The following is a 27,370-nucleotide window of genomic DNA, read 5'->3' on the forward strand; positions in this document are numbered from 1 at the left end:
GGTGTCCTCTGGGTCTTAAGCTTCTTTGTTTGCTTGCTGGTAAAGTGTTCATTCCTCAGCAGTTTTGGGATCTGTTTGGATTGATTTTTATGCATTATCTTAACACAGTCTAAGTCAATTTTCTCTTTACTGGTTCTTTGTTATTCAGTTGCCTATGCTTTATCTAAACTGTTTTAACACGATTGTATATCAAGTACCATCCTGTGTTTACACTCTTACAAACAATTTTTTTTGTTCTAGTGTCAGACAATTCAGTCTCCACGGATGTTTACTCATATGTCTATAAACTCAAAATATCCTAATTCAAACCTGATGGCTAAACAATTATTATCATAAATAAAATAAGCTAAAATCAACTTATACCAAGACAAATGTCCTTAGACCCTGCCTTGCAAGGCCACTAAATAGCTTTTTAATAGTGATGTAAATAAACCATATTTACTGGGTTAAAGAAGTGCTCCCTCCAGTAGGAATCGTAATACTACTAAGGGAAGTATTTAGCTATGAAATACATGAAATAAATGTAGCATATTGTTGATTCTGTCATTCATAGAACTACTGATTTATGGCTCAAGCCAAATCAATGGGCAAAATTTAGTTTTCAAGAGGGATTCTTCTTACCAACTTTGTCTATTTCTTGAGTACTAAGACACAAAAAAACAGTGTAGAGCTCAATTCTACCTTACTACAGAAACCTGTATACCTTGAATGATAAAGAGTATAAATATGACACTATGTAAATGCATACCTCAGAAAATATATATTTATGTGATTCCCATCAGACAATATTAGCTAAACTGGCTGTTTCAGATGTTTATAAACTTATATCAAGGATACAACTTTGAAAAAGGCCAAAGTGCTGAATAATCATTCTATCCCATTTACTTAGAAAAGTCAGTTGGAGACATACATACATATGTTTCCAGTTGCTATCTACTGTATGAAGTGTGATATGTCTCCTGGAAACTTGTAAGAAGCAGTACAATTTTTGGTTGTATATAAAAAGTAGAAGGATACACCAGTGTCATCACTGATTTCACAATACTTTGCAGATTTTGATTAAATCTGCCATAGCTTTAGAACTTCACTGTGTTTTCAAAGATTGGACTAAGAGATACGTGTATCTAGGAAAAGTTTAAAATGAAAGTAAAAATATACCTGTCAAAAATAATCAGATTTTGACATATGTCAAAAATTCAATTATGCCTGAACTGAAGCAATTACTGGTTCCTTTCAACCATAAACTCAAGCCATTTTTGTGTGTGTTTGGGTCTAGAAAAAGATTAAGAGAAGGGGAAGCTGTTCTAGTCTTATTTGCTGGTACTTTATCTCAGGATAACATAAACTTTCATGGAGAAAGGATGGAGTCTGGTGTGGTTTTTTTTTTGTGGCTGGGCACTAAAAAGAAAGTCACCCTTGTTTACAAAGCATATGACATTTCTCCTGTGGCTCTTACATTTTCAAAATATTTATGTAGTTGTTTTCTAGTTTTTGGTAATGTTTGAGGCAGGCTATTAAGTGCTGGTAAACTGTTTTGTTATATACAGAACACAGTTAATTCACTGTAGTAGAGGGGCAGAGAGGATGAGTAGCCAGTGAGGCAGAACATGTAAGATCCCATTTCTAAACAATATGACTATCTATTCCTCCACTCAACTCACCAATCTTTCTCTGCCAACACTGTGGTTTTGGTCTTCTTTTTCATTGTTTATCAATTAATCTCTTTTGAGAATATCAGAATTATATTTAAATGTGTGCAGAAATAAAATGAAAATTTATTTAAGGAAGGACCAAGTGACCCAATGTAACTGAGTTTTTACTTGTCTATTTTTTAATGTGTCGCAAATAGTATCATTCAGAGAAAAGGTGTATTAAAAGATCCTTGACAGTGCTAATGTAAAAGAGATTTTGCATTTTTTTTCCTTTAACTTTGCAGTATGCCTTCTGCTTTCCATGACTTTGAATCTAAGATATTATTGTGCTGCAGACCCTTATATTTTGTATGCCTGATTGGTCTCACAAAATTTTATCAACATAAAGTTGTCATCAGGGAAATAAGCATGATGAACAATTTTCAAATGTATAAAATGGGCAACGGAAGATGAAATAGATCTACTGTCTATCAGAATATCGCAGTGAAAAATATATTTGGAGGAGGATTTGCCAGTCCACCATAAAGTTTTAGAAAAAGTGCTGGACCATAGGATAATCAGAAATCTTTTACTACTCTTATTCCTGATTATTATTCTTCACTCCTTACTCTTACCTCCTTGGCTTCCCGTCTGCCACACGACTTTCATATAATAAAGTCTGACCTCCTCCACTCATTCTGCTCTCTGCTACAGCATCATTTTGCAAGTTATTTTCTGTGTCTGTTACTCTTTTCCTGGTCCTTCAGGTGTTTGGTTTGTTTGTTTTTCCAGGCCTACTGCTCACTATTCCCTGTCTTTACAATAATTTTCTTTCTCTGATGCATTTCTTATGTGTAGGTCTGCACTGCTGCTCAAACTTGCTCTCTTCCTCATCTCGTACCATTCAGATGTGTCTTTCCTATTGTGCTGTTTGACTGGATTTCTGTAAAGTGAACCTGAAGTCCATCATCACAGCACCTCTGAAGGGAAATTGCAGAGATATCCCATGCTGTCAAGACAAATGCAGAAGATAACAGCAGAGATGAAAAACATAATTGAATGTGGCATGTATATGAATGTCAGGCTTTTTTTTTTTTTTTTTTTTTTTTTTTAATTTAACACCTACCCAAAGCCAAAGTTACAGGTGCAAGAGTTTCAGAGATAAGAGAGGTGTTCTGTGATAAACCAGTTTAGGAGGTTGCATAATTTCTGTATTACTACAGAACACTCTTACATCAAATTTGATAAACACATACACGATGGAGACTTTGTTCTGAATTATATTAAGCGATAAGCTTGTACTGGGGGTTAAAAAAAAGATTGTTTATTTACCCTCAATAAGAAAATGCGATCTTCATTATCTCAATTACATGTATTTTTTAAAGCTTTCACAGCGTTAATGATCTCAAGTGTAATTTTTTTGTTTTAGTTATCACCAAAGAAGTGAATTACTGTACTCAGAAACATTTTCTTCCCTCAGTGTGCTTGAGTCTTTTAAGCTTAGTTTTTACTGTACTTCAATGACATATAAATGTAATAGTTATTTCTGTCAAGATAAGAGTTTTAATTTTGGCTGCAACTGCACTATAGTCTATTAGTGAGAGAAGGATAATGTTATAAATGAAAAGGAAACTTTATGCTTGGCCTTTTAGACATGCTTCATTTAAAAACAAAATAAATTGCATTAAATGAAACAACATATTTAATTACAGAGCCCTGTTCCCAATCCATTTATTTTAATCTAAACAGCAAATATTTAACTTGTATCCATTATTTGGTACCAGAAAGAAATTGTTTTAAATTAAATAAGTCAGAAAGACTCTGCCAAGAGTATACAAAATTTTATTAACACAAGATTCATAAAATTACAAACAAATCTTATAAACATGCTGTATCTAATAAATTTTATTTTGTACTTATGATAGTGATGATGTGAAGCCTTTCAGTTAAAGACTCAAATCCATTGCTTTATTTGTGCCATTTATTTCTTAAAGCAGCTTCTCAAGTTTTAATTAGTCATTTGTGAAATTGTTTATTATCATCTGAACTGCATATTCATGATTTAACTTTTTCAACTAAGGAACTCAGCAGCTCAGAGGGGAGATCTTATTAATGCATATAAATACCTGAAGGGAGGGTATAAAAAGGACAGAGCCAGGCTCTTTTCAGTGGTGCCCAGTGACAGGAGACACGGGAACTTCCATCTGGGCACAAGGGAACACTTTACTGTAAGTGTAACTGAGTGCTGGAACAGGTTGCCCAGAGAAGCTGTGAAGTTTCCATCCCTTGAGACGTTCAGAAGCCTTTTTGGACACAATCCTAGGCAACAGACTCTAGGTGACCCTGCTCGAGCAGGGGTGTTGGACCGCATGTCTGCCAGAGATCCCTTCCAAATTCAACCACTCTGTGATTTTGTGAAGCTTTCAGAGGCAGGGGAATGGACGACTCATAACTTTTGGTGGAAGAACCCATAATTCAGGAAGCAGAGACTCCTCCTAGAAATGCAGTCATTGTGGACTATTTGTGAATCTCCCTTGCATTCCACCTACCTAAAGAAATTGTACCAAGGGAAGGTAGATGGTGATGTAAACATTAAAAAGCAGGATGAGATTCATGTAACCTCTAACATTCTGCAGCCTTATTGTATTATCCCTTTTACTTAATTTATTGTATTTAAGTTGATTTAAATTGAAGTGCATTACATTCAGTTTTTTTCATCTCAGAGAAGATGCAAATAGGAGCTTCAGCATAACATATTTTTATATATCCGTATCTTATACTTTGTTTATTGGTCTTGCTCTTCAAGTCTGAGAGGACATGAAAGACTGAGCAATCAATTAGCTGACCTGGTTAATTTCAGATATAGAAAAATGTGTTCAGAACTTCACTGATATATGGTTCAAGACACGTGAGTAACTGATATTTTAGTAATACGTGTGTCCTTCAAACATTCATCTTGAGATGCTAAAGTTTGTTTCATATCTTCCTCGGAGATGTAAGTTGGTCATCTTGGAATACTGAGTTGCAGAATCGCAGAACTCTTTAGGTGCTATGGAACCTCTTGAGATCATCTTGTCCAGCCAAACCCTTCCTTGCTCAAGCAGGGTTATCTAAAGCAGGTTGTCCAGGACCACATACAGTCAAGTTTTCAATATCTCCACAGATGGAGGCTGTTGTGTGATGGCTATCAATTCAGAAAATGTTATTCATATATACTCCTTGAGACTGACTAATCATGTTATTGATGGAAAACCAACCCAGACTGCTACAATATCACAGTTTGTTACTTGGAACCATAACAAGGGATTGCGATATTGTTTTACTGAAAGGGAATAAAAAATTCAAGCAGCCCCATTGGAAGCACTAAAAAAATTAAAAGATGTAACAAAATTTAACCCATCCTAAATAAGAGTCGAGGCAGAAATGTTGTCTGTTCTTTATTAAACTCTGGGAATTTAGCACTGAACCACTTTTGGAAGAGCTGCCATAAGAAAAAAATCTTAGTCTTCATATGCAAGCCAGGCTTTTATCTCTTCTAGCAGTTGAAAATAAATGAAGAATACCCAGACCTGACTTTTGTTATGTCTTTCAGATACTTACTGGAGTGCTGGAAACATCTCACTCTTTACTGTCTGATATAAGTTGTCCTTTTCTGCATGAGTTCCTTGAGAAAGAATTAGTAATCCTTCCCCAGCAGCAGCTGCTGTCTTTGAATATTTTGGAGCTTGCCCTTTCCAGATTCTGAGGATAGCGATAAAAAAAAAAGACTTGATTATACTGGGTTGACATTTATATGGCCAGTGCTAATTTTAGCAGTGCCATCTGTGGTTTTAACTGAAATGATTTTATACTAATAATTTTAATGGAGAAACTATCAAGAAAACAAACCAAACCAAACCCCAAAGTGCCCACTCTTAAATGATTCCCCATTATACTTCAACAAGACACAGTGAGCTCTGCCTCATCTGTCTTTCTCAATTAGAGAAGTCTGAACTGAATGCTGTTCTTCTGAGTACAATCAATGGAAGGCACTCTGAGATGCTACAGGATTAAACACAATGCATCAAGGAAACAGTCATTTCGAAATCTTGAAAATCTGCCATCAAAGTACCTTACTAATATGAAAAATTCATGGCTTTAAGGTTAGATGAGAGGATGATTATTCTTTTCAAAGATATTGCAGGATATTTTGCTCATTACCATCACAATTTTATCACTGTGGCACTGCCTGGGATGCTTGCTCTTAAACATTTTCCTAAGCTAGTATACAGGCAACAAATGCATTTTACTCATCTGCATTCCTTCCAAATAAAAACCTAGCTATGGAGATCTACTGCTTCATTAATTAACTTCAGCTCTCACGGTGCTATGCTTTCTTGGGCTGACACAAAAGTTACACAGAACTCAACCATAGTGCAGTGCCCTATAGAAGTCAAGTGGGGAATTTCAAATACACTCACTTTGATTTAATTATCTAATTCAGTTCTGAGTTATAGGCTCAAACATCAAAAGATGCGGTGCCTAAGGAATCTTTTACAGAATGAGTGCTCCCTACCAGCCTTTGGAGAGTCTAGAGGCAAGGCTTAAAACCAGAATGCCTAAAAGATAAATGAGGACACAGATCTCCCCTTGCTTTTCTGTAAGGCAGCTGACTCACAGCTCTTGGTTTGAATTTGATGGCTTCAGTCTTTTAAAGGGACAGCTGAGCTTACTTTGCTAACTGTCACTGTTTCCTAATGGCCTGCGGGGCAGAGGAAGAGAAGTAAGGTATGATCAAACTCTAGTCCATAGCTTTTTACCAAGCATCATACAGCTCTATTCAAAAAAAAGTCTTGCTATGGATTTCTTATGAAGAATTTGTGGATACCCATTGCACTTTAAATATTTACATGAAGATAAGAGATCAGCCATTGACATCAGTTCTTGGTATCCCTAGCAGAGTAGTTGATGTCCACAGGCAAATAGAAGCAAATTGGTTGGTAACGCTGACTTGCATTAAAGTTGTCTGCACAGACATTGTCTGTTGTGCCAGCAGTTGCTGGCCCACAATTTCTAAATGGGAAGGAGGAAAGAGAAGCATGAAGTAATGTGTCCTTTTTGCAATTAGGCCCATTTCATCTATCTTATTAACTAGGAAAAATCATAAGGAAATAAATCTGTGCAAGCAGTTAATGATCAGTTGGAGAGTTGACAGCTGCAGGAAAACCCAGTGATATAAAAATGACTGTCAATATGAACAGCTTCTACAAAGATGTTTTTAATTGAAATTGTGAATACATTCTGTTGCAACAGCGATATTATGAAATTTGTCTCTTCATGATCTTTAATTTTTCTGCCATAATGACCCAGAATGCTACCATTTGGGTTCTGCATTAAAATTTGTTTTAAAAACTAAGCCATTATGTCCTGTATCAGGCATAGTTGAGCTACACTTCAAACAGTATATGCTGTGCTTATGTAGTATAACTAGGTATTATATTTGTTATATATTAGAAGAGTTGCAAATGAAACTTAGAGATGTGCCATAATGGTGTTGCAAAGCGCTTACATACTGTTGTTGATTACACTGTTTTGGTATGCATGTATTTAGATTCAAGACAAACTAATTTCAAACATATAATGAAGAATACACTTCTAATTTAAGGATAGCGCAGGCCTCTGTGTTAGCTACACCAGAGTAGGCCTAAAGTGGGCGAATCATGGTAGAGAGCTGCCTCTTCTCTCACAGAGGGAGAATAGTGCGTGAGTGCTATAGCTGACTTCTGTTCCAGAGGATGGATCCCATTTCAGATGTTTTCAGAACTATGACAACAATGTCTGTGGTCAGCTTAGTTATTTCAGATACTGGTTTAAAAAATTAGTTGTTAATTTTTAAAGGTTTTCAAAAAACCCTCTGAACACATTATTGCCAACAAAGTGGGTAAATATATGTTGTATAACTTTAAAATCTTGGCTGTGTATGTATGTATCTTGATAGATAATGCATCAAATAGGGAGAATAAGATCTAAAGAAAAACCTTAAATCTTTATTAAAAGAAAAAAAAAAGAAGAAATAGAGTTTATTTTTTCACCTAGGTATTAACACTTTCAATGGATTTTTAATTAGGATATTTTCAAGCTATTTCAAGATACAATACTGGGCAAGTAATTATGTCACAGAAAAATTACTCATGCCGTGATGGACTTCTACAACTACACAAACAATAAGCAATTAGGAGTGCAAAGCAGTTGGTTGATTTCTATAACTCTACATAATAAACTTCTTATATATAGAAATCCAGATATAGCTAGATAAGAATTCCCTACTGTTTGTAGGATCCATAATAATGTGAGGCAGTGGTCTAAATTTGAGGTCTTAAGGCATTGCTGCTGAAAAAGGCAGAAATCCTGCAGAGTGGTTTGTCTTTAAATAGTCCCAACCTTCCTAATTTCAGACTGACTTTCCAATCTTAACTTGGTTAGCTCATTTTAATTTAAGTGTGTTTCTAGCTAAAAGCTTTACAGCTACAAAATCACATCGACTCCAGTGGGGTTACATGATATAGGAAGTACCTACATAACACAGTACAAGATAACTCTTTATAAAGGTGATCAGTCTGGACAGGGCAATTTGTTTATTTAAATATGCTGCTAATATACGCAAGCTACTCTTTACTCAAGGTTGCTGTTTCTGCTGAAGGAGCAAATGATAGCAACAACACATTGTGAGGTACCAACAGAAGCTGCAATGGCCAGACGACTTTATATTATGATCAAATGCTAGCAGAAGATTGACACAGATGAGGAGTCTTGATTTTTGTTCTGTGTTTTGGAGACCTGTCTTTCAAATCCTTCTCTCCCACCCTGCTGTGACTTACGTGACCTGTTCTGCTTCTGGCCATTCCTGTATGTCATCACTTTACTCCCTCTCCCTACACATCCACCTTCATTCCCAAACTTCCACACATCCACCTCTTTTTTTTTATTTTGTCTTTCCTGAGACTGCATTACAGCTACAGCTCTCACAATTAAGGTCTTCACCCCCTAGCCACTTAGGCTGTAGGAAGGTGAGCATTTGGAGCACAAGAGAAACTTTCCCTGCTGACATGTTTTGAGCACACAGCAGCCTGTGGTTATCAGAAGTAACAACAGCGACCGTGCTGCTTGTCCCATGCATACCAACTTGAGCAGATTGAGTCATTCTCAGGGATTGATACTCAGAGGCCTGTGTTGACGTGTATGCATTGTAGCAGGCATGAAAAATTATCACAAAAATGGATTTAAAGCTTAACGTAGAAGTAGTTACAACTAAGAGGTTTTCTGCAAATAGAATTAAAGCTGAAACCCTAACCCTGCAATGTCAGTTCCACCAGATTTCAAGAATGATTTTCAAATAAAGGAGCTTGATAGTGAAAAGACTGTATGACTTACTTACTTGTTCTACGTTGTGTAATTTTTTCTATAACTTTATTTCTGAAGTAGCTGGAACATGGCCTGAGATAGATGTTCTGACACTTGGCAGACTGGCAAATTGTTGGAAAAAGGCCCTTAAAAATGCAGTGTATCAGGCCACCTTCATTATACACAGCATAGGGTGGGGTTTTCTGTTGTTGTTGTGTTTTTTTTTTCCAAACTGCAAAATCAATTAGATGAATAATCGCACAATAAAGACATGGCTTGTATAATAATAATGTAGATTATTTCAAATGTATTTTGACTATGTCTTGAACATGAACAATTGCTTTCAGATTGATCTTTTTTATGTAGTGTTACTCTAGAAAATCATGGGATTGACTTACATGTTAGACGTGACCTTTGAATATCCCATGTTTACATGGGATCTTTATGTGATCTCCTCTATCCAGGACACTGAATCACAAAGTACCTTATTACAGGAAGACATACCACAAATGTTACTGTAAGATGAGATTTGGCTGTAGTAGGAGCAGGGTAAAATGAGATTTATTACCACAGGGAGAACAGTATACTATGGTAAAATGTAAAATAGTGTATTAAACAGAAAAAAAAAAAAAAAAAAAAAAAAAAAAAAAGAAATACATGAGTAAAAAGATATAAATAGTTTTCAAAACTTTCAAAATACTATTTCTTTTCTATCTTACAGGAATCCGATTAGCTCCGAAAGAAAAACTGGACATTCCATTGTTGTTTATGCCGGATACAATGAAAATGTATGAGGCTGTGGTGGTAATTCATGTAATGAGGGAAAATGGTGAAAACTGGCCTTATGAGGATTCTGCTGAATTAAATAAAGACTTAAAGAGGTAATTTATTCTAATAGGAAAAGAGAAAGTGGTTGAGGATACTTATTCCTATCATCATTTTCCCCTTCAGCTATTTGTGTGTATCTCCCAAGGGCAATCAAGTGTTTGAGTTTGAGGGCATTAAGTGTGCAACATAGGCTTTCAATGTACCCTGCAAAGCATGTAGATTTAGAGTAAGACTTTTATGTGTTTCAATACTTATCTAACTTTAAATTAAAAAAATGTGAAGTACTAGCTGCCAGTGCATTTATTGAGCAAATGACAGCCCTTAGATGCTTCTAATTTTTCAGTATATTTGGGCTAATAATGATTCTCGTGTGGATATGTTTATGTAATTATGCATTAACTACATTAACATTAATTAGGAGTTGGACTCAATGATCCTTGTGGGTCCCTTTCGTCTCAGGACATTCTATGATTCTATGAACTGCATAAACTTTGTTTCAGTGTAGACATGACATAAGAGAGAGTAAATCAAGCCAAATTTTCTCATATCCCCAAAGAATAATATTCTAAGACAATAAACTAAATGGGTGTAAATTATTGCTCTTCTGATTTGGTTGAATCTTATTTCATATTTTTCTTAGTTATGTTAAACATTACAGTGTACAATAAAATGGAGTCTCAACTCTCCAAAAACTCTGAAGTCTAGATTACTTTGGAAAAAATTCTCAACTGTCTCATAGTGATACTCTTCACTTATTTTCCAAGCAGTGTTACTTTAGCCAAGAATGGGGGAATTCAGGGAATACTCTGGATATATCCAGTTCGTGGAATACCGGAAGTACCACAGCAGAAATTAGTTCCAGGTAGGTAACGATTGAAAAAAACTCAAACACTAAATTTAAGAAAATTAAATAGTCAATTGTGTTCTCTACTGCTTGATCATGAGAATATCCAGTAGCACTTCGCTGCATGTTAAAAAATCACAAATAGAGTATCTCCTTTCCCAGCCTACAAAGCAAACCTAGATATTTTATTTTGTTGTGGATAAAAAGAGCCAGAAGTAGTCTTGCAAATCTCAAGGCTCATGCCCTTAACTGTCCCAGTTAATGCCTGGTTAGGAACTGAAGGTAAATCAAATGAAAGATTGACACAAGGGTAGATTTCTGCTTGCATATCCAGAACACCCTTCTGTAGAGCTTACAGGGTACAAAATGTCAGAGTAGATGTCCACTGTTTCTCTCAGCCTTGAATTTTGTTTCTTAATCAAAACCCGAATATAGAGTAGAGTGAATAGTAGTGACTTTTCTACTTGCTCCTGAGGATTAAACTTGCAGTAAAAGACGACTTACATTCGTAGGGTTTTTGTTGTTGCTTAATTTGGGGATACTAAATGTTTATAGATTTGATGCACCTATTTTTTAAAGGTGTAGTACAATCCCAGAATTGTGAAACAGAAATTATGAACAGACTTTTAAATCTATAACATTGATGAAACTACAGCTTAAGGTGCAGATGAAGGACAGTTTTACACCAAATTGTCTTTTCATCTTGTCTTTTCATGAGTGAATAGAATACCTTTCTACACTAAATAGACTAAGGTGCAGGAATAACCTCTGAAAAAGTGTAGAAATAGATATTTTTACTGTAATGAATTCAACTTGCTTAAAGACCATTTACTTGCAGACAAATGCCAATGATGTGGTATTAATTAGAGCTTTCATCTCTTAAATTTCCACTTTAATACCTTAACAAATGAAGCAGAATATTATGATGCAATCAACTGTTGTCCAGAATTATGGTTTTAATGAGTCTCATTAGCATTAAAACTGTGTATTTTGATGTGAATGTTTGCTGTGTTATTTAAAGGTGTTATGTAATTCATTGGCAGACTTTGAGATATTTGTCCATTTTTTTGGCTATTGTTTTCATTATGTATAGAAGTTATTAATTAAAGCTGTTAGCATTCATAAGTTGTTTAAGCGATATCGCTTCTGTATATGATCAGAAACTGAAGTAATATCAAATCTTAAGTAATTTTGAATTCCTAAATGCTTCTTTAAAACAGCAAAACTAAACTGCTGAATATTTATAACTGAATGTATTATATACTAGTTTGTGTTCAGTGAATGTCTGCAATGCATACAGGGAACATTGCATTCATTTTGAATACATCTCTTTTTGGCCATCACGGTGTTATGTTGGGCTATTTTTCTTTTTAAGGAAGTACTAGATTTTCCATTGAAAATTACCTGGAAAATTAAATACCTCTTTTTAAGTGTATTTATGAAATAGACTCCATTCCTGCCTTGATTCTGAAAGCCTATAGTTTTCACTTATAAACTGACTTTTTAAAAGTCCCTGTTGTAAGATATGAATCCAAAGCAGGTAATTTAAAAGAAACCTACTTTGGTTTTGAATCATTGTTTTTAATAATGATTGAAATAGTATTGTAATTTCTTTTAATGCAGACATTTCTTAAAATTGCCTGGAGGCTACAAGATGTTATGTCAAAACCCGAAGCTGCTTTGCTAATATATTAGGCAGTTCATCTTTTGTGTAATTCTTATTTGCATCTTAATATACTTCAACTTCTAGAAGTCACTTGGCTTAGTATCTCATGAGACCAATTAAAATCATCAGTGGTCACAATCCATGTAGTACATGTTAAGTAATTACAACTTGGCTATCTTATAAAATTGATTACAAATGGACAATCATCCATATTTTTTTTTAATTTCTTGTCGAGCATACAATAATTTAGGTTGGAAGGGACCACTGGAGGTCATCTAATCCAACTCCCTGATCAAAGCCAGGTCTAATTAGATCAGATTGCTCAGGGAATTGTCCAGTCAAATTCCACAGGTATCTGATTTTTATACATAAATATTACTTAACCATTTAGGAAAAAGAAAAGGTAGAATAATTTTTGGTAGTAAGTTGAGCTGCAGAGTAGAAAATTACGTGGATATAATATGTGCACACAGGAATCTGAAATACTTGGTAAATTTAGAGAAAGGAAATTACTTGAACTTGATGTGCGGTTGTCTGTTTTCCAAAATAATGATAATGAATCAAGCTTCAGAACTGAAAGCTGAAGTTAAATAAACATAGCATAGAAGTAAGAGTTTAATTTCTGTTTTTGTTTTTTTTTTTTTTTAAACACTTGACATAATTACCAAGATATAGTCCTAAATTATTTATCATTAAATCCTGATGTTAAATTCAGAGTTAATTTTTAAAAAATCATTGGATATAATTGTGATAAAAATAATATTTACACCTTGAAACTGAGAAGTCTGTAATCAGCTCTTCTTTTTCATGTTGATTTCTGTAACTCTAAAAAATTCTAAGTCTTTTCTTTGGGAAAACATTTTCCTTTCAGTTCTTGCATTTAATTTTCTCCTCTTTCTGCACCAATAATTATTGAAAGAACCATAAACAAGAACTATTGAAGTAAGCTTTTTAGAATCAAGTGTATAAGCTAAACCCCAACTACCTTGTAATGAAAAGAGACATCTTTTAGAAGCAGTAAATTAAAATCGCTTACGGAATCAAAAAAAAGCTCTGTCATGCTTCAGAGAGAAACTGGTGTGAGAATGCTTCCTATTCTGGCACAGTTCTGTAAAAGATGAAGTTTGAACAACAGTATTCTTAAACTAAGAAATCAAAGTGTAACATAATATTATTTCATTTAATTTTTAAACTCTTTTATTTATTTGTTTTGCTTTTAGTCTTCCTTTGTCATTGTCATCTCTCAAACTATGCTGTAATTTCTGTTTGCAAATGAAGTAAAATGAAGATACATTTCATGACTACAAAAGAGGGAGAAACTTGCAAGGGCTGTTGTGAACTAACTGTAGAAAAAGATTTTCATTTCCTTACAAGTGTTTTCTACTACTTCAGCTCAACAGAACAACAGAAACTCTGGGTTGGGGAAAAGCTTTAAATTGTCTTGGTCCTTATTGGAATTATGTCATTCTCTAAACACATTTAACTTCTATATTTATCTTTGTTGTTTAAAATTGAGATGCTCTTGCTTTACAAATAATGGGTTCTTGCCTTTGTGTAGCTGTGGTACGCTGTCGAGCCAGACAGAGAGTGGAAAGAAGAGTAGAAGTGCAGCTGGCTGGTGTAGCTGCTGGTGCAACTGCTGTGCCTGCCACGAGAAATTCTGCCATGCTCAATACAAACAAGCCAGACAACATCCAAGAAGTTCAAGTCACCAATGGTAAGAATAAATAGCTTGGATATCATGCTATTTTAGGAACATTACAAAGAAGGTAAGCGCTTCACCAAATGTAGCTCTGCCGTGACAACACATGAGGTTTAGACAAATCCTTCTCTCAGTTCATATTTCTATCCTGTAGCAAATAAATATGTGACTTTCATATAACAGTATGGCTGCAGTTATAGGCACCTTTTAACCTGAACTTCTCTTTTTCTATCTGTCTTAGGTATGAGGCTTGGAAGCATACCCTCTCTCCTTTAAAACAGAATAGCCTCCACAAAGTCTAAAGTTAGCAAAAATATGCCTGTGTAAGCACTGCAGGGAAATATTTATCTGCAGGTTGTCCCTGTTTGTGAGAGGCATTCCCACCAGCAGGCCAATATCTGCAGCAAAATGGATTAAAGAAGGAGGCCTTGTTTGAAAGAAGCAATAAAGCTTTGTAAAAAGATAGTTTTCACTTACTGTTAATCAGCAGAGGACACAGTGAAAATCAATTTCTTCAGAGATACACCAGCTTTTCATATTATATATCTCTGAAACAGAATGATACAACATATAAGTAGTAAGAAAAGAATGCTAGTTACTGCTGTATGTCTGGTATTTCTGTTAATGACGTATGTTAAGAGTCATACTTGCTACAACAAATTATGCATTGTTCTATTTTACCTGTATCAATTATTGCACCTTTGAGACATAATCTATGACACATTTCTTTTTGTGTTCAAAGTCATCCTATTTTCTAAGAAAAGTGTTATATAAAAACTATAATACATGGCATGAGACATCCTAGTGAGTGTTTAACATAGCTGTAAATAAAAGGAAGGGATTTCACTCATGCTCCAAATTTGACAGGAGTGTAATGCATTGTGTTGTGGTAAAAGATGAGTCTACAAAAGTTGCTATGTTTGCAATCTATTAGGCAATCAGTTTGAGAAGCAGGAGCACTTGGCTTTTGTGTCTCACTTATGGTGTTTAGACTCTGGCCCAGTAGAGCCTTTGCCGGAATACTGTGTTACAGAAACTCATGCCAAAGAACTGTGAAAAACTGAAAAGCTGCCAAATGTAAATCAAAATGCATTGCATCCTTCCTGTAAGAATGATTTTCATGCAAATATGCCTTCACCATGTACACTGACTATCAGCAATCACTACCCAGATCTTTAAACAGATTTTTTTTTATTTAATGGTTGTGAAACAGGAGGGGATCAAGTTGAACTGTTAACACGAGTTTGCAGAGCATATACTTACTTATTAATATTTGTAACTACTTAGTTAAACTTGATATTTGCTCATATTATGATGTCAAATATAACTTATTATCTGGGCAGATTATAGTTTTATATTGCCATATTACGAAGCAATAATGTTCAGTCTAGTAAAATAAAAATGTGAAGTTCTCAACATACATTCTTGCCTCTTTGGAGAACTGTAAATATTATTTTATAACTTTATCCAGCCTTGTGAGGACTGATGTGTATCAAAATACATGGTACTTTTTTTTTTTTTTTTTACTATAGAGTGGCAGGCTTAACTCTTTATTGGCTTTTCACATATGAGTAGGCTACCTTAAACATACCTGAGCTATTTCCTTCCAACATGGTGGCATCTGAATTGGCAAAAATGACATGCATTGAGCAAGCTGAGGCAGCATTTTGAAAGATGTGTAGTTCTTGTTTTATTCATAGGAGTAGTATCTCGTATTTATTAACACTGGCTTCTGCACATACTGCAAGACATTGATTTGGGAAAGTGCATCTTTTCAAGCAAGGAGTCTGGTAATGAAATGCTTTACATCACAGCTGTTAAGATCATTTATAACTCTGGTGCTTTTCATGATTTTCAATGACATAATAATGTCATTATTGCTAGATGAATTTGATACCTCATAAGAATATAATTTAGTGGTACTATCTCAGCTTTCTGCAGTGTAAACCTCTAAGATGACTGCCTAGGAAGTTGTTTTTTATTTTTACTTTTTGGAAAGTGCAGTTTATCAGAGTGTATGCTTGATGTGTAGTAAGCTGTATCTACATCCAAAGATAAATGATGAAAATTACGGGCAGATCAGATTTAAACAGCTACTACTGTGCTTCAGTATTTAAATTATTTGGACAAGTGTAACATCTTGAGAAGTGAAAAATCTTCAAGCATGCCTTTTCTGTTAAAAGAATTCAATTTCTTCCAATCCAGAAGATATCATTTGAAACAGAAAATTGTTGTAATTTCTTAAGAAATAAGGGACAATCTAAATACTGTCTAGCTAAAATGCCAAAGTTTGTTTTTCAGGAGTCAGAAAAGTTACAGAGATCATATAATTACAACTTAATGTCTTAGACTTAGTAATTATGATATGGCCTTTTAAAATATAATCCTCATTTTTTTAAAATGTATATTCCTAACTTATATGTAGTTTTCATCTGTTTTCATACATATGGCTCTAAAGACATTTAAGATCCAAGATGAAACCAAACAAGTGTTATTTTTTTGTTCTAAAAAGCCCCAACTGTTTTAGTTTATTTTAAATTTTCAATGGGAAATACAAACATGTTTAATTTTCCGTGACCTTCTAAGGAAAACATTGTTCACAAATTATCAGTTATACGGATTTTGACTGAAATTCATAAATTTCTAAATAACCAAATTTGACCCTGTTGAGACCATGTGTAGTGCACAGCCAGAATATCTTTTAGTTGAGGAAACACACTGATCAGTCCTGTTCTGGATCTGTGTTTGTAATGGTCCTTTGTATCTCATCCCTTCAGATGGCTTCAGTTTATCACATAAAGCAACCATAAGGATGTTTATAATTTACTTCCCTAATCTTTATTAATTCATGGCTCTTCTCACAGCCCAAAGGCTGGTCTTAGCTCCTTGCTCCTGGGTTCTTATTTTTAGGAAGGCTTCATGGCAATTGATTTTGGGGGGAAATAGTGCTGTCCAGCTTCTGTAGGGTAGCACAGGTATGATTTTTTTTTTTTCTAATGTTATTTGCAAGTTGCACAGCTATGCTGACTTCTGACTAAACAAATGTACAGTTCAGTTGCACCTAGTGCTTGAAGAACATCTTTCCAGATATGCTAATCCATAATGTACATGGGCATACATTATGCACCTTGACATACATCATGTAAAGTCTATCTATACCCTTTGTTCTACCATTTACAAAACTCGCAAATATATATATTCTATACAATTTTATAGTCATTATTTAACACACAAAACTTCACAACACTCATCAGAATATACAGAAAACCTCTATTTTCTTTATTTTCATTAAAGAACCTCTTTGAAACAGAGGAAGAAGAATAACATGTCCAAACAATTGTTAAAAGCTACCACCACCACCATCCCCCCTCCCTGTCCCGGTCCCCCCCCCCAGAAGGTTTTGTGTTACCCAATGGTATGGATTTCACTAAATGCCAATTTGATGTGACAGCCCTAGATCAGGAAGCTCATTTTTAAGAAATAAGTTCAATAAGATTGGGTATGACCAAAGAAATCTTATCAACATGAGAAAGAAGAATGCTAGCATAGGTGGTGACAAAATATTCATACAAACTTATCTCTCATCCAGAGATTTTAATTTCATTGCTAATAAAGTGTAGCAGGTTAATATTGAAAGCAATATGAAGAGGATAATAATGATGAGGATGGACCTGTATTTACCTAAGTCACGTCTCTATTTTCAGAATAATTGTGGCATTATTTTTAAACAGTATTTGAGAGTGAGAGAATTTTAACTACATATATATATGTGTATATATATGTACATATATGTGTATAGATATATATATATATGAGATTTTAAAGTGATTTTTTTTTTTTTTTTTTTTTTTTACTCTGTGAGAAGTAGAAGAAAGAGCAACAAAGTGTTTGTTTTGAATTAACAATTCGTGAAAGCTGTGAGCAATGGCAACATGAAAGTGTTGACATGGGGGTGAACCCCCTACTGGGTTATGAATCATTACCTTGTTGTTAAAGGTGCCAACTCCTGCAGGAAAACAGGGAACTAGCAGAAGTCAAAGAATTGGGCAACAGAGTAGAAATGGAAGCCTAGATAGATCATTTTGTCAGCTACATAATTCTCATTAACATCTCCCTGACTGAACCATGGGAGAGGTTTGATGCATGGTTTATTTTCTTTATTGAACTGCATTATGCACATGAATTTCAATGAAGAACTTCAAATAGGCCTTTATTTACTTGTTGATATACAAGGTTACCACCAGGTCCATTAAAAAAAAAGAAACGATTTAGCATATTTTTTCTGTCACAAGTAACCCCTCCTATTCTCATTTCTCAGTACACCTAGAACAATAATGACAAATGCTTAAAAAAAGAGCTTGTGAATTGTGAGCAAACACAGTTTGCTTATATTTCTGCTTACAGGATGGTCACGCATTTCTGTTTCCTTATCATTTTATAAAGTGTTGAAATCTGCATTCCTTAAGAATGAGAGTCAACTTCATGTAAATTAAAATTACATTCCAATACCTATGCAAAATCATGCTCAGTTAAAATGTTTAACACTTACAGGGAACCAGATCAATTATGAACTAATCTGAAGTTATTTATGTTTCACAAAAGTAAAAGAAACAAGAAAACCTGAAAAACAACAGACAAAAAAACCCAACAACCTAATAAAAAAAACAGAATTTATTCCATTCTTACTGGTGTTACTTTTTGGTAAGATATACATCCAGGAAAAATGAGAAATCAAAAAACTAATTTGGCGGCCCAACATGATGTATTTCTGAAACAAGAATACACGAGTAGATAGCTCTTAAAATGTCTTTTGGTGTGGCAACTAAGGGAACCCTAGGCAATATAATTTGCTGCAAGAGTCTATGCATTACTTTAATAGTTATATGGTGGTGATTGCCAAAGTTCCATTTCTCCCATTTCTTCTTCACAGAATTTCCTGTAATTTCTTTGGCTGGGTGAAGAAGTATTGCTTCCACAGCAACAGCACCACTACACCTTTGTTTTGTAAAGATATTTTGGGAGAGCTTCTGTAAGTCAAAACCCTACTCAGCACAGCTCTCCAGGATCTTAGTTTTGTTTCTGCAGCATTTTGGCACCTCACAATGAACCACCTGCATTAATTTCCGTGATTTCTTTGGCATAGCTGATCAAAGTCCTTAAGATGCAATCTTTGTAGGTTTTCCAGAACAGTGAGGCAGTGCTCTACCTATCTGTCTCAGCTGTGTTTGCATGCTTGTCATCACAAAAAAAGCAAGCAGAGGATTTATACACCTACATTTGCCTCAGACAATGTATTTGACACACACTGTAGTAACAAACACATGCACACATACAAGTCTATCTAAAATATTTTTCCATTTCCAGGTTATTACATCCTATTGTCATTTTTATGCTAAAATTATTTGTCCTTGTTTTCTTCTGTCTCTGAAGTTGCACTGTTCAAGTATTGTTCTTGTTAGAGAAAATGAACATGGCTGCTCTTCTCTCCCACATTGCATGTTTCCAATATGAACATGAAGCAAAAACTACGAAACAAAACTCCTCTACTTGTTATGGAGAAAATATACAACTTTACGTTTTTGTAAAGAAGTACGTTGGGTCTGTGGTTTTGACAGGTTAACAATAATTCGACCTGAAGCTTTGAAGATATAGGTAGAAATTAAGATTATAAGTAAAGCAACTAGAAGTTACATAGAATCACCACAGAACATTGAATTAAATTGTAACCTTGAACAATTACTCTTTCTTCAAGACAGCTGAGGAAGACAGTGAAACCTCAGAAATTTACTACAGAAACCTTTTATTAGTTCTGAAACTGAATTTGTATCCAAAAAGAACAAAAGTGGATACCTCCCATGAGATTACATCTGTCTTATAGTAGAGGAATTTACAGTCCCCTGTGCCATAGATATTCAACCTCACGTATAACTAAATGCAATTAATTGGACAAGAAAAAGGAAGCAAATAAATGTGAACTTAGTGATTAGGTCCTGTGTTCTAATCTCTGTGGCTAAGTCTGTTTTGTATATTAAAGAAGTCAAATGATAAAAAGATTCATCCTTTTGTACCAGACCACAGTACACTATAAAACTAAGACATGCTTATAGATGTTGGTGACAGTAATAGAAACAATTTAGCTGCATCAATACAGACTTCTGTGTGCATAAATTTACATTTTTATTAATTTTCAATAAAAATTAATACATGATCATAAAATCAATAGTTATATCATAGCACAAATATTAGAATTGAAATTATATCCAGAAGCATAAACAACTTAAGCTATTTTGATGTGATATAAGACACAGATTATTTCTATCTCATTTTTAAGTAGACTTTTATGTGAACAGGTGAGGAATACTTGCTAGGAAATGTTTCTTTTTTCTATAGCCTCTTACAAATTAGAAAGAAATAGGAGAATCACTCCATCTGAGATTGCAATTTTATGTTACCCATTTTCACCTGTGTTTGTTGTGTAGTATGCTTTTTTAATTTACAGAGCTACTTTGAGTATGTGTGGACATGTTTTCAAAACACAAAATCTGGTTTTGTATGGGAAAATATTCAGGCTGTTCTATAGTCTATAGTTACACATGCTTACTTGCCTAGTGATTTAAATTAAGATACTGGGGAATTGCATAACCTAGGTTGACATCTTCGTCATCCAAACTTCTAAAAAATGCGCCTATTAAAAAACAAAACAAAACAAAACAAACAAAACAAAACCAACAAAGCAAAGCAAAAACCCCACAACCAACAACAACAACAAAAGACCAAACCAACCAAACAACAAACCTGCAAATAAACAAAAAGCAACAACAACCAAAACCCAAACCCAGAACAGACGGAGTTCCTGTTCCGTAAGTTCCCATTTCGTATGAGGACCAGGAATCAATGGATATATTGCAACTCACAACAGCTAGCATACATCCTTCTCATGTCCTCAAGAAATAAGACCTAAAACCTTACAATGCACACATTCCCATGCCGCATCTCTCTTACTGACATCCCCCACAAAAAGATGAAGTTTTCATTGTATTCAATAGGCAACCAGATTCTGATCTGTCTGGACTGATTTTGTTTAGAGAAGATATTGCATTGTTATTAAGTAAAGTAATGTGTTTGTCTGAAATGCCTGCTAATTAAGTTAAAACATTTTAAAGCACACTATTATTAATCTTCTAAAATAAACTTGCATTGTAATTGCAAGTGAGGAGTAGCTTAACAGGTCAGACTGAGAGGTCTTTTCAGTTTCTGGAAGTGCTGCATTCTGTAGCTGGCAAACTCAATAGATGTAAAAGTGCAACAAAAAGCTCGTTGCTGCATACGTGCTGTGTTATTTCAAGCATTGTGAGTTTCAGAGTTTTCAAATTAAGAAGTCTCAGATTGGTTTGTGTCATCTCTACAGAATTTCAAAGGGCAAATAAATTCTACTGGATATAGGAATATTTTAAACAGCAGTATTTTATGCTTCATTGTAAAACTGAAACTGTCCTTGCTAAATAAGAACTGCATCTCAGTGAAGTTTAATACATTCAGATTTCTAGCAGCAATCAGCCAAGTTGTTCCTTCTCACTCAAAATTGTTTCAAGGATGATCAGAAAAATCTATTTTTATAAAAGCAAAATGGTTCTAATTTTGCACCCAAATTACAAGACAGAAGTTGAAAGTAGTCAGAAAACACTTATTTTTGTTAGGAACAAGTATTTTAAACTTATTTATTGTATTGCCATAAGTTCAGGAAAGCCACCGTACATTGTATGGACACCCAGCTGATTTACCAAGTGATACTTAGATATCACAATATTTTAAGATTGTATTCCTGGACATAAAGAATTTATAAGTAACTATGAAAGAGCTTCAACAAAGTAAAAATCATATTTATATTTTGCATGTAACACTGAGAAGAAACTGTGAAGGAACTGAAATAGCTAGTGATAGGCTAAATCTATACGTTCTTCTCATTTTTAAGGTCACATTCACACAGCAATAAAATGATATTTTAACTGGAAAGTGATGAAGTTTCATGAATGGAAATGTTATGTTCCAAAATATGGAAAAGGGTGTTTTCTGTCTCAGAGAAGTATACATGCCACAGCACGTGTTGGCAGTGTTGGAAGAAAAGGAGTAAGAGGATTTCTAAAGCAAGTGCTTTAAACAAATTTTGAAAAGAAAAAGTGACTAAATATATAGAACATAATACAAAAAGCTAGAAAATTATTTGAACACAAGAATGTGATAAAGGAATTAGAGCAAAATCACTGGTATCCTCTTAAGCACCTACAGGAAATTGGTAATTAGAGTAATTGATGCATTGTCAAAAAAACCAAACCAAATAAACATGCCCTGTGAGTTACATGCTTCCAGTAAACCACCAAACAATAAATAAAAAAGCTAAAAACTAGGATGCTTCTGAGGGTGAGAAGGCTGCTGGGAGGGAGGAAAGAATAGCAATAGTGCTGACATATGAAAGGACTAGAGAAAAGAACCTTGCTATTGCTTCATGATTTGCAGGTTATCTGGTGGCCTGTCTGCAAAGACACTGGCCCTCCAAAGGAATCTGAAGAAATTTGCTTGCGTTAGAAGGTGTTCTTCCAAATGACAAGCGTAATTTCTATAAGTCATTAATGTAACTGCTTTAAGCACTGAAGTGCATACACATCTTCATGGTGAATGCAGCGGAAAAACCTGTGAATTATAAATAATATTGTTTTCAATTTAGCATTTCTGTTGGCCGATACAAATTGACTGGTTAGGTTAAAAGACATCTTGAGTTGTTACTGGTTGCAGGGGGCAACATTTAAAGCGAGGCAAATGAATCGGAATACCACGGAAAAAATAACGTCTGCTTGAATAAAGACTACATCATAACATATGTTCATGAAGAAGCTGTTTTGACATTGCATGCACCCAGGTACAGATGTGATCTTTATTTGCTAGAATTTCTAGATAAATGAAGACAATGCTAATTAGAAAAGGACAATGTTGAAAAAGGAATACAATGTTTTTGAAAAAAAAATGCATTTTAATTAGTTTATTTAAAGCCTTAATTTATAGATTAGTGTACAAATCTAAGTACAATGCCAGACCAAAGCAGGATAATGTGAGAGATCCTTTGGGCTGATGAAAATCCTTTTGCCTTTCCTGAGGGTTTTGTTTCAATTCACTATGGTAAGTAACATCAAAATAAAGATAGAGTGTTAAGAGGGAAATATAAATAGACATAATAAAAGAGGAATTAGTCCAAAAAGAATTCAGAGCGAGAGAAAATATATGGAAACTAGCTGCAAGGAAGAATGCAGAAATGTATGTGGAACAGCAGATGCTAGATGCACGTCATGTATTTCATATAAGTGGATTCAAAAACTTCCATTTTGTTCACTAAATGGTGCACTGTCTTGAAGACACTATGAAAAAAGAAAAACAAAAAAGAAAACGGGGAGTGAAGTGCTTTCTATGGCTTTTTTTACAGTAGAAATCTGCCTTAGCAGTATAAAACTGTTTTAAAGAACTGTTTTGAAAGAGAAAAATTAGCAAACAGAAAAATCAAATTTAAGAGAAAGTTTAGAAAAGAAATGTTGAAGTTGGTTGCTAAAGGAATAGGCAGTGGGATGCAGGGTGAAAAAAAAATAGATGAGGCTAAGAGTGGAATTTTGCAGAGCCTTGAAAATATGGATGAAAGCTTTTATTAGATATGGAAAGAGAAATGAATTTGTAGGGAAGAGATATAAAGATTTATACACAGAACTACACTGAGCATTTCCTGGAATTGTATTGAGGAAAAACAAGTATATAATCAACAGAAAAAGACCACTTTATTATCCCTTTATTTCTTGTATTTAAGGTAATTTATTGTCTGGCATTTGATGAAGTGTATGATGTTATCTTTGCTAATATTTATAATGCTCCACATACAGCACTTTTGTAGTGGTATGAATAAATTTAGTGAAAGGCATATTCAACTACAACCATTTTTTTTGGGTTCTTGTGCAATTTGTTTACTCTGCTGCTATTATCCTGGATTTGTGACATTTTGCAGCAAGAAACAGATATTTCTCAGATAATATTCATTTCTTGCTGCCCAGATGATACTGTCTACTTGAATGTTAGGATGTTCTTGAACACCAAGCTTCCTGTTATTGTTTTCCTTTATTATTGTTATAGTTCATTTTTTTGCTATTCACTTGAATATTTACTTGAAAACTGTTTTAAAACAATCTACTGTACTGTAATATATGCTGTCTGTTGCTGCTTTTGCTGGTAAGGCATAACTGCATACTTAATGTTCATTAATTAATATTCCTCACAGTGTGTGTGAGGACTCCTGGAAGATGGTGGAAAAGCAGGAAAAGGACAAGTGTCAGATGAGAGCTAAATGGGGCTATGAAGCAAGCTGTTTCACAATGTCTATAAGGTCAACATTATGTGCCAGCTGTCTGGTAGAAATAAGTAGCTAAGGTCTGGTCCTGTAGTTTCTATTTTACCAGTTTGGAGACTATTAGATCAAGAGGGGAAGAATTCTTTGTTAGATGTCAGGGCCACAATGGATGCTTAGCCTTGAAGAATTAGCACAATCAGAAAAAAAACAAACAGCGAGACAGTGCAATATGTTTGCATTCAGCAACAATCAAAACAATTTCTCTAGCTTTTGAAAAATATAAAGCTGCAAGTTTATGAATAGCTGGACTTTCATTCTGTGTTTGTATTCTGTGATTGTGCTGATTTCTTTATTAAATAAGTGCAAGTAAGATTGCAGCCTGCTGAATGGGAGGTGAGGAAGGCCAATTGAGTGAATTCGCTTGCAGCTCTGTTTTATTGCATCTTCCAAGGAAAAGCCTCTGTAGTAAGGACAGGCACTTTTGTGATTTGTATCTCTTTCCGTCACAGCTTTAATTTCCTCCCGTCTCATTTGGAATGGGAGACAGTGTGAAATTAAGAAGAGTCCCTTAGAAGTTCCTCTCCCTTGCCATTTGCATGTCACCACGTCTGATGCAGGTTAAGCATGATTTGCAAAGAGCTCGGGTTCTTATTTTGTGAAGCTGTTAGACTCATCTTTTAATTTTTAGATGTATAACATCTATGAATTAGTAAATCCTAACAGTCACAAAGATTCACATTTGCCCAATTTATATGGTCAGAGTGTAAAATCCTTGGAGTTTCCACACTACCTTTCTTATGAGTTAGAAAATAGATTAAAAAGTGGTCTATTTCCTTTCATCTTCTTAGAGGCAATTAAAAACAAACAAACGAATCCTCAACAATTTAATTTTATTGCTTTTTAAGAAGTATCCTTACTAGCACTTGAAAATAAATGACAGCCAAGTCATAGTACTGTGTAGCTCAAAAACTGCATTGGTTTTTAAACATAGCTGCTTCAGTAATTCTGCCTACACAAATCTTGCTTAAATAGATACTACATTCTGGAAGACTTTGCTTACACAAAGGAAAACACTTAAAGACTGAGATTAATTGCCTTTCAAAACAAAAATGTTTAATGTTTAAAAAATTTGCCTTGGAATAATTACCTCAAAACCATATTCTTCCTTCTTTTCTTTCTTACATAATGCATAATATTATTCAGAAAATTTGAGAAAATAGTGTTTTTATAATTGGAATTTCTATTCCCTAGATGTAACAGGCTGTATATAAATAGTGTGCTTGTATCTTCCCAGTGTTTAGATCAATAAATATCTCTATGTTGCATCAGATGTAGTTTAAAATCTCCCTGCTGCTCTCTATTTACAGAACAGAGGTGGATAAATTGGGGTATACTTTATGTCTGCATGTGTATTTTAGAATTTGCATTAGATACAATAATAATTTTACCTGCACTAAAATGGTAATTTTAAAAAAACCACAACAAAAACAAAACAAAAAAAAACCACAACAAAACAACCAAACACAAACAAAAAAAAAACCAAACAAAACAAACCAACCAAACAAACAAAAACCGCCCCCCCACCACCAAAACCCAAACCTTAATGACTGAAAACATGTAAAGAACTGGGCTAAAAGGTCAAGGTACATTTGAACAGCATGTTATATTGTATTTGGCGTTACTTTAAATGTGAAAAATGTGAATCCTATCCCCAGTATTTTATTTATTTCACCATTTTAATTGAAACTGGAAATTGTAAGACTCAAAAGAACTCTGAACATTTGACAATTTGTACAAATTTCTAACCATGATTCACAACCTTTCCCAACCCCCCCTTCCCCTAGCTTCTGCCAGTTGGTTTAGGCAGCATGTGTATTATGGAATTGTCTAGAATAAAATATTAACATGTTCATAGAGGTTTCCCATAGTAAGATGATATAGTAGTGTTCAGGGCAGCTGTGATGAAAATCTTATTACCTTTTTTTTTTTTTTAACAGTTCTAAACTAGATTGGCAGTGTAGATCAAAACCAGCTAAGGGATCAGCTGAACAAGGCTTTCAAATATTGGCACCTATAAATGCATCAATTTTTCTTAAGCATTGTAAATATTTAAATATTTTAACTAAATACTTAATATGAGCATTAAACAGGTTACAAAACACCCTGGAGCAGAAAAAAATATAAATATTTAGTTGCTTCTGACTGAAAGGTACATATGTCAAACCAAACCCAAATGGTTTTGGATACTAAAAGCAGCATGCAATTCACAACATCTTCTTCTTAGCATCTGAATTATAAAATAAGCTTTTCCTGGGTAGTGGTGTGTGATATAACTGCTGAAAGAAACATTTGCTCAACAGTTGCAATTTTCTCACTCTGGAATGCTTCAAATGTTGTCATCTTTTCTTGCCCATAAGAAGTTAATTTTTATGTCTGAATCTTCATGTTTTGGCATTTGTCTAGCCTTGGGCTGTGTTGGAATCTGAATGTATCATATAGACATTATATTTTTTAAATTAAGAAATAACGAGGCATGGAGCTATGTAGGATGACCTTAGGAATTTTATAAACTCTAGGAAAAAGGTTAATGTTTCATTTCATTATAACAAAGTATGTTTATTGTAATAAAGTTCATTTATAATAGATGGATTAATACATGGAAATCCTTTTAATTCCATACTCAGAGTGTATGGTTTGCTTACATCTGTGTAACTCTATGGTCTAGCATAAATTGTACAGATGTTTGTGTAAAGGATCTAATTTAAAGAGTCAGAAGTGTTTTAATATAAGCTGCTACATTTCTTAGTGTTATCTGTATGTTACAAAAATATCGGCAAAAAAAGTTTAAGTTTCTAGTTAGCTAATGAAATAGGAAGAAGAAATTTTTACGTTTCAGGAAAGAAGAAAGGACTTCCAGCATAGGAAGGTGTCTCCCTACTCA

General features: G+C 34.3%; 1 protein-coding gene across 3 annotated transcripts in view; it reads left to right on the plus strand.

Moving 5' to 3' along the window:
• CFAP47 (cilia and flagella associated protein 47) overlaps nucleotides 1-27,370 on the plus strand; it is a 309,801-nt gene that overhangs the window by 261,391 nt on the left and 21,040 nt on the right. For 2 of the 3 annotated variants that reach the window (XM_065070474.1, XM_065070488.1), the window contains 3 exons: nucleotides 9,733-9,892; nucleotides 10,604-10,701; nucleotides 13,908-14,066. In XM_065070474.1, the coding sequence (XP_064926546.1) occupies nucleotides 9,733-9,892; nucleotides 10,604-10,701; nucleotides 13,908-14,066 (417 nt within the window). The remainder of the gene's footprint in view (nucleotides 1-9,732; nucleotides 9,893-10,603; nucleotides 10,702-13,907; nucleotides 14,067-27,370) is intronic. The other variant, XM_065070480.1, reaches the window with a different exon arrangement.

This window comes from Columba livia, chromosome 1 (assembly GCF_036013475.1).
Source record: "Columba livia isolate bColLiv1 breed racing homer chromosome 1, bColLiv1.pat.W.v2, whole genome shotgun sequence".
Lineage (NCBI taxonomy): Eukaryota > Metazoa > Chordata > Aves > Columbiformes > Columbidae > Columba > Columba livia.